Source organism: Schistocerca serialis, chromosome 2 (assembly GCF_023864345.2).
Source record: "Schistocerca serialis cubense isolate TAMUIC-IGC-003099 chromosome 2, iqSchSeri2.2, whole genome shotgun sequence".
Lineage (NCBI taxonomy): Eukaryota > Metazoa > Arthropoda > Insecta > Orthoptera > Acrididae > Schistocerca > Schistocerca serialis.
In genome coordinates this window covers 180,826,244-180,840,283 of record NC_064639.1, presented here as the reverse complement: position 1 = coordinate 180,840,283, position 14,040 = coordinate 180,826,244, and the positions used below count along the sequence as shown (strand labels likewise).

The 14,040-nt window shown below is 38.6% G+C and overlaps 1 protein-coding gene across 2 annotated transcripts in view; it reads left to right on the top strand.

Moving 5' to 3' along the window:
- Positions 1–12,493, top strand: part of LOC126456886 (synaptotagmin-15-like) — a 247,828-nt gene extending 235,335 nt beyond the window's left edge. For both annotated transcript variants that reach the window (XM_050092716.1, XM_050092715.1), the window contains exons 8-9: positions 5,880–6,009; positions 12,121–12,493. In XM_050092716.1, coding sequence (XP_049948673.1) covers positions 5,880–6,009; positions 12,121–12,434 — 444 coding nt within the window. In that variant the 3' untranslated portion in view covers positions 12,435–12,493. The remainder of the gene's footprint in view (positions 1–5,879; positions 6,010–12,120) is intronic.
- The last annotated feature ends 1,547 nt before the right edge of the window (positions 12,494–14,040 follow it).

Below are 14,040 nucleotides of genomic sequence, written 5' to 3'. Positions count from 1 at the left end.
GTTCACGATTTGCAAGGATGTGAAAGGGCGAGTCGCGCCAACAATATTTATCACAATGAAAGCCAGCATGTGATATCAACAGTGAAGGGGACAATACTTAAATTACTACTCATAAACTTTTATGTGGTTAGTTTTCCACAGACACTCAATTTAATTGAAAATGCAGAGGTAAGCATGTAGGATGTAAAACAAAGTATCTGGAGAACAAACTGAAATATTATTCTGCTCTCAATTTTAAATAAAATATCGACAGCTTATTTATCTTCCAGTCACTGCTACGTATGAGCTTAAATCAACAATATGCGAAGTTTACACAGCGTGTTTCTAGCTTTGCGAACTCTTTAAAAATTTCGTCCACTGTTTTACATAATTTGATGCAGCACAGTAAGTATGATGGACCAAAAAAAAAAATATGCAGCTGCTTTACCAAGTTAAGATATCAGACTGTAATATGTGCAAAAATTAAATTTTTTAGACTAATAGTTTAGAAAAAAATCGGATGATAAGTGTTTTATATCAGCTGGAATGCTGTCTGTCAGCATAGGCACCAGCACTTTTTGTGAGGAGTATGACCATAACAAAAGCAGCCTCAGCACAGAATGCAAAGAGCTCGTCTGTAGCAGCTAAAAAGTTAAACAAATCAAAAATAGAAACAGATCAGTCAGAGAACCTAAAACGTTTAATTTAGTAGGTAGTCATAATGGGGTTGCAATAGAAATTCTAATAAATAGTCAACCAGGCTCATAAGTAACCGGTATTATTAAATAGGGTGCACTCTCCGTAAGTTTTAAGGTCTGTAAAAGAACAGTAATGCCTGACAGCAATTGCATCATAAGTGGGGGTGCCAGCGAAGTTTATCACAATAAAAGCCAGCCAGCTTGTGATGAGGACAGTGAAGGGGACAATACCTTAACTATTACTCATAAACTTTTATGTTGTTAGCCTTCCACAGAGACATGACTTAACTAAATGTTTATGCATGAATTTTTGATTAACAGCTACAAACAGAAAGTTCCAGAAGATATGCAGAAGCATCTCAAATCCTACCTATGTAAATGTGAACAGCTATTTAAGGGAATACTTCACAAGATAAGCTTTACAAAGGAACATCACAGGGAAGCGTGAAATGTGTTAAGAACTCTTGAGGAAGATAGAGAATGGAACTGCCATGAAGAAAGCCAAAATCCTACTCCTAGCAAAAATGAAATCAAAACAAACCAGTGTCAAACTCAGGAGCAATATCAACTCAGGCAGCTAAATCAATGTCAACACTGGGAATAGCTCTGTCATCCCCAACAGCACCTTTGAAAGATACAGTTACAGTGACTACAGAAGTGAAAGCAGCAGCAAAATTTAAGGGCAGCTCTACAAGTAAGGAAGTAGTACTGACAACAAACACATCAGCAACCAGCAGAAACCAACAAACAAAACTTCTTACATCATATCTGGATGCCATCCTTTCTACTCCAGCAACAGAAGACCATGTTACACCTGAGAGCAGAGGTTCCACAGAAAACTCAAAAACAGCAGCACCAGAAAGTATTTATAGAATGCGTCTGAGGCCCATAAGAAACATAGCAAACTTATCTTCAGAAACAGCAGCAGCGAACACCCAGAGAATGAGACTGTGACAATAAGAACCATAATACAGGATGATGACTTTTTATGGTGTCATGCTGGAATGAGGACAGATCCATGGAGTTGTAATTTTTGTCAGGGACAGTCTGTGATTCACAAAAGTTGATATAAGCCAATTTTGTTGTGAATTACACATCAGTTGCATGGGTTGTTTGTGCCTTCAGTGGAAAAAATTGGGAACAGAATCAACTTGGCCATCATGTCTGCAGGTGAACTACTTGGCAAGCAGTTGCCAGTGAAAAATTATCACATCCACTGATGACAACTTGGCCATCATGTCTGCATGTGAACTACCTGGTGAGCAGTTGCCAGTGAAAAATTATCACATCCGCTGATGACATAATAGTGGTAAAAAAATTCTCCAACTGTAAAACTGTGGATAATTACTGGCTATCCAGCTACCTTGTTAAGAAAACTCTTAATTTGACCTGTGAACCTTTGGCAAACGTTTTTAACAAATTTCTTCAGTTTGGAATTTTCTCTGAGTCATTAAAAATTTCAAGAGTTATGTCTTTAGTTTGGAGTTTTCCTTAAGTCATTGAAAATTTTAAAAGTTATACCAGTTTTTAAAAAAGGAGACAAAAATCTGCCCACAGAATTATTGAACTGTCTCAATAGTACCTAGAATATCCAAAATATTTGAAACTGTTCTATACAATCAACTATATGATTATTTTGAAGGAAATAACCTCCCTTATGACAGCCAGTTTGGTTAAAGATGGAGAAAAAGTACCACTTCAGCAGTTCTTAACACTGTAAACCAATAAGCACTGATTTTGAAAATAAGAATAATGCTTCACTTGTTCTTTGTGACCTAAGTAAAGCTTGAGAAGCTTGAATTTTATAGGGTACATAATACATCAATAAAATTAATAGCTTCATATTTGAGTAACAGAAAGCAGTATGCCACGGTGAGAAACGTTCTATGATGGAAATTGTTAATACTGGGATATTGCAGTTCTGCATCATTCTTTTTCATAATTGCAGTCAACAATTTGCTGCATCACGTTCCTCAAAAAGTGATTTGCCACAATGACACAATGATAATTACACCTCATCAGGACAGCTCAGTATTACAACAAATGTCACTGCAACCACTAGATGCTGTAGTGAAATGGTTCTCCTGTAACGAACTTCTGTGTAACCCTGACAGGACCCACCATCTTCTTTTAGGACTACCTAATAATACAGAAGATAGAGTGTTTAATATTTGAGGATTCCATATTGACCTGGGGAGAACATATCAGTTATACCAGGTGATTATAATTAAACTGAAGGTGTAGTGCAGTATGGGCTGCATACATTGCAAGCTGGTGAAACATTGTACGCACTTTCATTAATCAGTGTACTCACAGAGTATGCTGAAAAAAATAATGGTCCAGTTTCTACGCCAAGTGAAAAGATGGTGCTGTAAGCTATTGGTATGTGAAATGTTTCCTGCTCTGACAACAGTATGCTGTTTGTCACTCTGTGGTGCATGTTGATTTCTTTTGTGAAGTGACTGTTAGTGTAAAGTGTAATAAGGTTGAAGTTTTCTGTACAAAACACAATGGCTATTGAGAAGAAAAGACCATGCACTGCTGCTAAAGTTGTTTTATCAGAATGGGAGCAGTAGCAGAACTGCATTGTGGAAATATCACCAAAAGAAACAGCTGTGAAGAGACCCTATACCAATAGATGGACTAAAGGATATGACCAAGAAATTTGAAGAAACAGTTGAATTAGATGGTGCAGCAGGGAGAGGGAGGAACCCTATTCCCACGGCAGTTGATGATGAAGTTGCTATAGCTTTTATTGACTGTGCAGCATATGCTTCAAATTCTGGAGCCAGTGCCATGAGAATTATCTCCCCCTTGACCACCAATTCAAAGATTTTGTGATGCACAGGATTCAGAATGCGCATCATATGAAGCCCCAAGAAAGGCATGGATGGAAATGGATGACATGAGGATGGGGAGTATTCTTTGGACAGGTGAAGCACATTTTAGTCTGCATGGTGCCGTGAATGCACAGAACATGGGATTCTACTAACCCTTGTAAGCCACATATTGTGCAGGAATATTCTTTGCACTCAGCTTATGTGACTTGTGGTGTGGTTTCACAAGCTCATTCATTCTTCGAGGAGGACCTGTTAGGTGTACAGTGACATCTGCAAATTATAAGGACCTCCTTGTGCAATATGTGATCCCAGCTTTGTGAGGATCATTTATTGCACAAGGAGGTCCTTTGCAGGAATGCAACTGTATCCGCACCATTATTCTCATGCAAGATGGGGCACACCACACACACCTGCCAGTGAAAGATTTGCTTTGTGAAACCTTCAGTAATGACTGCATCATCTCAAGGAAATTTTGAGATGTGTGGCCTTACAGATCCCCTGACCTAAATCCATGGGAAATCTGGTTGTGGATATATCTGATAGATCGTGTCTATTAGAGCTGTATCCAGACTCTTCATGATCTGAAGGAGTGTGCACAATGACATATTGGTCTGATTACACCAGATATGTTGTGAGCAGCTGTTGACCATGCTGTGTTACAGATGCAGAATGTTGCTGAGCAAGGAGACCATATTGAATGTTGTAGAATGTGACCATATTCTAATAAACATGCCAGAACCACTGTTACCAAATGTTTGATCGTTCCTCCAGTTTTCCTGCACCTGAACCACATTCTCACTGCTTACAGTGCCATATTTTCACCTAGTGGTAGAAAGTGAAACAGCTATTTTTTAGCTTAATCGATGAGCACACCAAGTAATGAACATACCTATGATGTTTCAGTGTCTCATGATGTACACAGCACACACAATACAGCTACTCCAGAATATGTAAGATTGGCCTATTTTGTACTGTTACAGTCTCTCATTTCTCATGTGACAGCTGGAATGCGGGCACTCTGCACATGTATGTGATATATTGAAAATAACAAAAGTCATAAATGTGTAGGGCTGGTCAAAGAAATTTCGTCAATCTGTGTTTAGAAACCTTCATATACTTACTATTGTAAATCTGTACATATATGTCACTATACATTAAACTAAATGGAAACGAATTTCAAATAAGAGGAGATATACCCCAACACAACATGAGGACAAAAATTAAAATGGATACTCCAAGACATAGATTGGTAAAAGCAGCTTACTCCCCCATAGTCAGCTCCCTAAATTTTTTTAATGAATTGTCACCCTCAGCATGATAGATCTTGACTGCAAATCCATTTTATAACATGAAAAGATTTTTTAGTGTATAGATTGCGAACATCTGTTAAAACTTAAAATTATGCAAAATGTCTGTAACTGTGTGTGCAATTAAATATATGAGAACTGTATTATGTATTACATCCTATTCTGTTGTACAGGTGTATATGGTCAATGGCAAATAAAGATGAATATTTAAAGTCAACTGTAAGACTATTTCTGAAACTATTTAATTGTTTTGAAAATTGTCTTTTTTAGACTTTGCTATGTTATATGGACTATAAGACTGTACTATTACCTGGTTTATGTAAATGCTGAATGTCAATAAATCATAAAAGTATAAGGAACCTTATAATGCTTCTGTTGTCTGCAATCCCCTACTTATGAGAATGGCATCCATCTTGAAATCAATCCATATTATTCAAAATCTTTATTAGTGATTTAATTAATTAATAAGTGGCATTGCCTAATCCAGAAAACAATAGAACAACAGAAATATATTATCAAAGTTCAGAATCTTGTAAGTATTGACGCAAAATAGGCAATCAAAATCATGAGTCTTCAAACTTTCAATTCCAGTTATATTAGAAATTAATTAGTTTCAAGTAATTCAAAATAGGTTTCTGGAAAGAGAAGAGTGTCTGCTTTTGAATGAGGGATAACAGTAGCTTGGAATGTATGAATTGGTTCAAAATGTTTTTCCATTACATACTGTGGTTGAAACTGCACTTAGCCATAACTTTTTATTAACTGAGCTTCTAGTGGAATTAACTGCATCTTTGGCATCAGGAAGTTCACTAGGATCACTTAACTTACTGACATTAATGTAAATAATGTTCTGGAACACTCATATGCATTTTATATGTTTTGTGTCTTTACTATAGAATAAAAAAATGAAGAAATTTTAGTAGAAAAGAAAACATATGGAGAAGTTTCCAAAATCTTAAGTTTCATAATTTCATATGAATGTATAGATTGATGCTGTTTATTTTGAGTATGTGTAGTGTTTGTGTCATTATCAAATTTGCTGTCCTCCTTTCCAGCAACAACGGAACCTTGGAAATGTGATGGTCTCCATGTCATACCAAAGCAGTGACCAGCAGCTTATAATTCATGTGAAGAAAGCAAAAAGCCTTTCAGGATCACACATTGTAAAAAATAATAAAGCGACAGGTAAAGTCTTTCTTGTAATGATATTTAATGGTAGGTGAGAGCCTAAACGTAAGATATAACTAGTCTATAGACAGTGAGTGATAGGAAGTTTTACTGGAATTAATGAATGTGTGGCATTTTTAAATAAGAAAAGCCATATCCTTTATTATGTATTGGAATAATCTATCTGTCATACCATTCAATAGTTGTAAATCAGAAGTCCTTCCATAAGCTTTAGTTAATACGAACAATTGTGTAATCTGTTTCTGTAGCTCATGTTGGTTACTGTGGAGAGCAACTTTGTACTAAGGAAAGATTTCGTAACACAAATTTGCAAATTTTTTTGTTTTGGTTCTTTATTTTACTTTCTAGCTTCCAAGCAATAAATTATGAGACTTTCGATATGTAACAGTTCTTCTAGACAAGGCTCTTCTTAACCCTCAAGCAGGCACACAGATTTTTGTAATATGAGTGGGCATGTGGTGTGCTTCGTACATGTGTGAAGAATAGTGGTCTTTATGTGACCAAAATCACTGTTTCATCGTAGTTTAATTAAACAACAATAAAATAAACATACATTATATGAGCTAAATCACTGTTTAATTAAACAATGATAAAATAAACTTTCATTGTATCACTCTGTTGCCACATATGGTTGTTAATCCCTAGTAATGACCCACTTGAAGCACTAAACAGTGCAGTTGCATCAGATCCGAGCCAAACGCTTACTCAGTTACTAATTACCTTGTAGACAACTGCCTCACTGTGAGATTGTGCTGCCCGATTGGAATGTGGGGCATTTTCTTGCACAGAACATAAATTTTTTCTCATCTTTCTTGCTGTTTATTTTATATGATTCCTGCTCATTTGGACATATGACAACACAAGTTATCACTGTGTTAACTAAAACAATGAGGGAATGGGTATGGGTTTGCTATTTTAAAACAACAATGGAATGATACAAGACAATGTTATTTGTGGTTGCCGCACTTTATACATAGGCTAGCGTGCTTGAGGGTGAAGAGGCTGATGGAAACATCATTGAGAACACAAGGGCTAAACTTAATATGATTGAATCCAGTAACCGTTCACCCCATTAGCTGAAAGGTCAGCGCATTGGAATGCCACGCACGGGGTCCCTGGTTTGATTCCCGGCTGGGGTGGGAGATTTTCTCCCTTCAGGGGCTGGGTGTTTTGCTGTCCTCATCGTCATTTTACCCCCATTGTTGATGCACAAGTCACCCAATGTGGCGTCACACTCAATAAGACTTGCATCTAGTAGCCTATTTCTTTTATTAATTAATTTTTTATCAGATAATACTAAAATTGAACCTTTTCATCTCTGTACTGATGTTGCAATCTCACAGTAGAAGTCAGTCTGATTCTTATTTCCAAAAACTTTGTGGAAGTAAGATTTAACTTATGATCATTTATTAAAAAGACCACCTATTCTGAGAGAGGGTGAAGAATGATTAGAAGACTTGTGATGATTAATTCTTATAGCCACCAGAAAACATACTATGTGGAGTACAACCAATCAAAATAATCAAAATATCACCTGCTGTGTGTTAAATTGATGGATATGAGAGCATATAAAGATGGAAACAATCAAGCTAACTTTTCATCTTGTTATGGAATGTCAGAACTGCTACAGAAACTTTAGATACTGGTGAAAGTGATCTATATGTTTTAAAAGGAAAATAGAGGTCTGTTAATAAATAATCCGGTGTGTGAAAACTGTATGTTTTTTTTTTTTCATTTTTTCCTATCCCCCTGTCTTCACCATTAGTCTGGCTACATCATAGTGAGACACTAAAACACAATTTTTGTTGCTGAAACTAGGCCATTTATTTCATGGCTTTCCAAAGGCCTCACCTTTTGCCCCAGTCCCAAATTCAACCATGCGGAACCAGTTAAAGACCTTCTCTTCTTCTCCCGGTCCCTACAGTGGAAACACTTTTTTGCCACCAACCCGACCAATCAGACTCAACAAAAGACCAACATTGAACCTTGCCTAACTCAGTTCCTCCTCCATCCAACCGTGATCCACCCCCACTGCCTCCAAACCACCCCTTGTTAACGTTCCAGAATTTCTTATCCTCGAACCTTGCCTCACCGTCATTCCCCAAATCCCTCAACATGCATACTAACCTTACACCCGCAGAAAGAACCACAGTCCACCATCTAAAAACTGATCCCGATCTTATAATCCTACCTGCAGACAAAGGCTCCACCACCGTTGTTTTGAACCGCAAGGATTACGTGGCAGAAGGACTCTGTCAGCTATCAGATACTTCCACCTACAAACCATGCCACATTGATCCCATTCCAGCAATCCAGCTAGATCTCCAGTCACTATTCAAATCCTTAGGCCCATCCCAGAACCTCTCCCCAGAGTCCATCTCTCTACTTATCCCTACCACTCCCCGCACACCCACCTTCTACATGCTTCCTAAAGTCCATAAACCCAACCACACAGGACGCCCCATTGTGGCCGGTTACTGTGCCCCCACTGAGAGAATCTCTGCCTTCAACCTATTACCCGGAACCTATCCTCGTATATAAAAGATACCAACCATTTCCTCAACTGACTCTCCGCAGTTCCTTACCTTTACCGCACGGTGCCCTGCTCGCCACTATTGATGCCACCTCCCTGTACACTAACATTCCTAATGCCCATGGCCTTACTGCTATCGAGTGCTACCTTTCCAGATGCCCTATGAATTCCAAGCCAACAACCTCCTTCCTAGCCTCCATGACCAACTATATCCTCACCCACAATTATTTCTCCTTTGAAGGCATTACCTACAAACAAATCCGTGGTACGGCTATGGGCACCCCCATGGCACCATCCTATGCTAACCTAATCATGGGCCATCTAGAGGAATCCTTCATAAAAACCCAGAATCCTAAACCCCTCACCTGGTTCAGATTCATTGATGACATCTTTGCTATCTGGATTGAAGGTGAGGACACCTTATTCACATTCCTCCAGGACCTCAACAACTTCTCCCCCATTTGCTTCACCTGGTCCTACTCAACCCAACAAGCCACCTTCCTGGATGTTGACCTCCACCTCAGAGATGGCTACATCAGTACCTCCATCCATATCAAACCTACTAATCACCAGCAGTACCTCCCAAGTCGACAGCTGCCACCCGTTTCATACCAAGAAGTCCCTTCCATACAGCCTAGCTAGCCGTGGTCGTCGCATCTGCAGTGACGAGCAGTCCCTCTCTAAATATACTGAGGGTCTCACTGAAGCCTTTGCTGACCGTAATTATCCTCCAATCCTTGTACAAAAACAAATCTCCCGTGCCTTATCTTTCCAGTCTCCCACCACCTCCCAAAGTCCCACAGTCCGGCCACAGAGGAGCATTCCTCTCGTAACTCAGTACCATCCGGGACTGGAGCAACTGAATTAAATTCTCTGCCAGGGTTTTGATTACCTCTTGTCATGTCCTGAAATGAGAAATGTCTTACCCACTATCCTTCCCACCCCTCCTACCATGGCATACCGCCGTCCACTGAACCTACACAATATACTCATCCATCTTTACACAACCCCTGCTCCCAACCCTTACCTCATGGCTCATACCCCTGTAATAGACCTAGATGCAAGACCTGTCCCATACATCCTCCTACCACCATCTACTCCAGACTGGTCACTAACATTACCTATCACATCAAAGGCACACCATTTGCATGAAAAGTATATTGTCAGCACTTCACAACATGCTTTCACCCCTATATGCACTTATTGTTGAAGAGACATTCCCACTCTCCACACATACAAGCTCATTTTACGTATGTTAGTGTGATGTGGTGGCTGTGCTGGCTATTTGCTGATTTAACAAGATTGCCAGTCAATAAGAGTTCATTAGCCAGAAATGGGCGACTATTCCTCAATTATGACCAAACATATTCCTTGAGACTTAGTGTTTGAATTTAAAATTTTGACAGTTGGTATTGTTGCTGAATACAGTGCATTGGAAATACGTGCAAAAAGATGAGACGTAGTTATAAGTGGCACAAGAGGAGGTGGTGGCTGACCCCCTTCACCAAGTATTGGCTCAGTCTGGAACACTTCACACTGACTGTCTTGTTTTTCAATTACCACTGCAACCTGGCAGTAGCTGTATCATAATTGCACATTACGCTACATATTGGAAGTTGTGGTTGCAACATTGATTGTGGACTATGTCAGCATTTTCTCTCTCACATCTTCCCTCTCCACAATGGCCTAAAATACTCCCTTAACTCCACCATCATCCATGGTGAAAACATCTATCTTTTGTGTCACATAATAACTCATTTAGTCATATTGAATGTCAATAGGAAGAAAATGGGACAAAGTCAAGGGAGACGTCAACTAAGAACTTAGAATTGAGGTAAATCTTACTAGGAAGAAATGTAAAATCGGGGCATTTTTAGCATTAATCTTATGGATTTTTCACAGGGGCTACAAATTTATGGTGGAGAATTACAAAAAATTTAAAATGAGAGAATGTAAAATCGAAGTTCCACTGTATTGCCTCTAAACTTAATATGCCAAATTACCTTTTAGGGTGTGTTTTACCACTTAACAGTGAAATTGGGCAAAATATTGCATAATTTGACTCCTCTATATTCCCACCAAGTTCCATGAAGATTGTTTATTTACACCTGGGAATGTTCCATTGTAAGCAATCATCAATATAATGTGCATAAAAATGGAATCTATAATCCAGGCCGGCCAGTGTGGCTGAGCGTTTCTAGGCACTTCAGTCTGGAACCGCGCGACCGGTACGGTCGCAGGTTTGAATTCTGCCTCGGGCATGGATGTGTGTGGTGTGCTTAGGTTAGTTAGGTTTAAGTAGTTCTAAGTTCTAGGGGACTGATGACCTCAGATGTTAAGTCCCATAGCGCTCAGATCCATTCTTTTTTTATAATCCAGCTTAGCACCTGAAAATACATTAATGTCAACAACACTGGAAAAAACTTGTAAATCAGGAGTATTCTTATTCTTCTAGGTGCAAGACTTTGCAGTCATCACTTCCTTATACAGGGACATTTTTGAGAAATATCTTGCTTGCATCATTCTGAAATTTAACGTTTCGTTTTTAATGAAAGCTGAAAAAGTTAATAGAAAATGCATTCTGCCATATGCACATAAGTGGTGATGCTTCAGAGTCATATATAAGCTTAATGCTCCACAAGAAAAGCAATTGTTTAGAAATCCAAGACATGCTGCAATTTGTGGGATAAAAAAACTGTTCAGGACAGATTACTCTGAGCCACTAAAATGTAATAAAATAACATTGTGATGCAATATGTACATTTCATAGATAAGTTTGTCTCCATTCTAATCCAATGAAATCTCTTGCAGAAACCAATATGCTATTAAATGTCAGCAGTGTTCCTTGTTGTAGACACTAAATACCTGAGCTTTTAACAGTCCTCTTCCTTCCAACAGCTCATCCCTCTTGCCAGAGGAAGAAACCCTTGAAGTTCTCATGTCTTTTTGACCTTTTCTTTTGTTAGTTGTCAACTGTTGATTTGTTTGTTGAAGTTAAGTAAGCAAAATGCAGAACAAATGGTTAAGGATGCTTGATGTAACAGGTACTCTAATATGAAGAGAAATTTAACATAGAGAGAAATATATTACTCAGTTGGACCAGTTAAAAGACTGATGACTATGTAATAGGTGAAATGGTATGCTGAACCCTATCATCTCTTCCCAAAAAGCTGAACATGGGCTTTATATATTCATTTAACTTGGGGCATTGATGTATAATCTTGTGAATAGAAGCTATGTGCTTTCTTCTCTCTCACTTTGTTGTCCAAGTCCTGACGGTGAACACTATTCTGAGCAACTGCGTTAAAACTACTTACCAAGTGGCTGACTAACACCAGATGGTGTATCTGGAAAATAGGAGATGATAGAACCAAACAAAAATAAAGTTAGACTTTATGTTACTTTTAAAATAAGAATAAAATAATTCATGAATTTATAATTTTATATTTTCCATGTTCCAGGTAACTATTCTCCAGTATTGTGTTTATGTAAATTACCTGTAAATGTTTTGTGTCATTTACCATATTAATTGAAACTTGGTCTAATATTACTACTTTGCTTGAATTTTGTTTCAGTGAAATGGAATACTTTTGTTAAAATCACTTGCTTCTGTGGTGATGAGAAGATCAAAACAAAAAAGTCACCTGTAATTCAGGATGAGCAAAATCCTGTGTACGACTACAGTTGTGCTCTCAAGCTACCATCAGAACATTCGGATGAATGCTATGTTGTTATATCTGTGATGATGAAGGGACTATTTAAGAAAGATATACCGATTGGGCGTCTGATACTGGGACCCTCTTTTTACTCAGGACATGCTGCAACCATATGGGGAAGGGTTATGCTTTACCATGAGTCCATAACACACTGGTTTCCCTTGTATTTATAGTGATAAAAATGCTTATAACTTTGTATTTACTTCTTGGATGATGCTTAAATGTTCATGTGCACATAGGATCTGTGTCATCAAATGGTTGCTGAGTGCATGTGACTTACATTCCTGCTATCACAATCAAGCAGTTACATATTTAAACAAAAAGAGAATGCAACTTTTGTGACCTCCAGGTTTCTGTCTGTGGTACAGATGGTAAATGAAGTGTGAGAAAGTTTTGTTATGCACAATAATGAGAAATTACTAAGCTGTCATACCTCACCAGTGACCCCCAAAAGCATCGCTACAAATTCAGTTTCCTGATATTGATCTGTATATCTGTGAGAACTGCAGAACTTAAAAATGATTGGATATTAGTGTCAACACCTAGTGTGGAAGCAGAATGACCCAGTGCACTACCACATAATGCAATATGAAGGGGGTGGCAGGGGAGGGGGGGGGAGTGAGTGAGTAGTGAGTGAGGGAGAGGGAGAGGGAGAGGGAGAGAGAGAGAGAGAGAGAGAGAGAGAGAGAGAGAGAGAGAGAGAGAGAGAGAGGCTGACATAAGTGTGTAAGACAGTTATGAGATTGCCACTGTAGACATTCACTGTAAGAAGATATAACACAGATGAAGATATATTAGCACACAGCAAAATTTCACGGTTTTGGCAACATTTTAAATCTCCTTACAGATATAGATTGTGCTGAGCTAGTACTACAAATGCAAAGTTGTCTTATCAGCTGAGCTTTGCAGACAAACTTCACAGCTAAGACCAGGGCTTTCACCTGCCATTACTTTATTCCTCCTGCTAGAAGCACCCCGTGAGCTGTGTCTAAGACACCCAGTGTTGCATTTTTTCTTTCAGGGCTGTTAGCTACACAATGTAATAGACACACATCCATAGAGTTTGGAAAGTAGTACACAGCAAAATTTCACGGTTTTGGCAACATTTTAAATCTCCTTACAGATTTAGATTGTGCTGAGCTAGTACTACAAATGCAAAGTTGTCTTATCAGCTGAGCTTTGCAGACAAACTTCACAGCTAAGACCAGGGCTTTCACCTGCCATTACTTTATTCCTCCTGCTAGAAGCACCCCGTGAGCTGTGTCTAAGACACTCAGTGTTGCATTTTTTCTTTCAGGGCTGTTAGCTACACAATGTAATAGACACACATCCATAGAGTTTGGAAAGTAGTACACAGCAAAATTTCACGGTTTTGGCAACATTTTAAATCTCCTTACAGATTTAGATTGTGCTGAGCTAGTACTACAAATGCAAAGTTGTCTTATCAGCTGAGCTTTGCAGACAAACTTCACAGCTAAGACCAGGGCTTTCACCTGCCATTACTTTATTCCTCCTGCTAGAAGCACCCCGTGAGCTGTGTCTAAGACACCCAGTGTTGCATTTTTTCTTTCAGGGCTGTTAGCTACACAATGTAATAGACACACATCCATAGAGTTTGGAAAGTAGGAAAGAAATGCTGTGAAAATTATGCTTGGAATGAGCTGTGAAATGCTGTGAAGTGTAGTTCAGCTGATAAGAGCACTGTGTAAGAAAGGCAAAGGTCCAAATTTGAGTTGTAGTCTAGTATATAGTTGTAATGAGTCAGGAATTTTTGTTAAA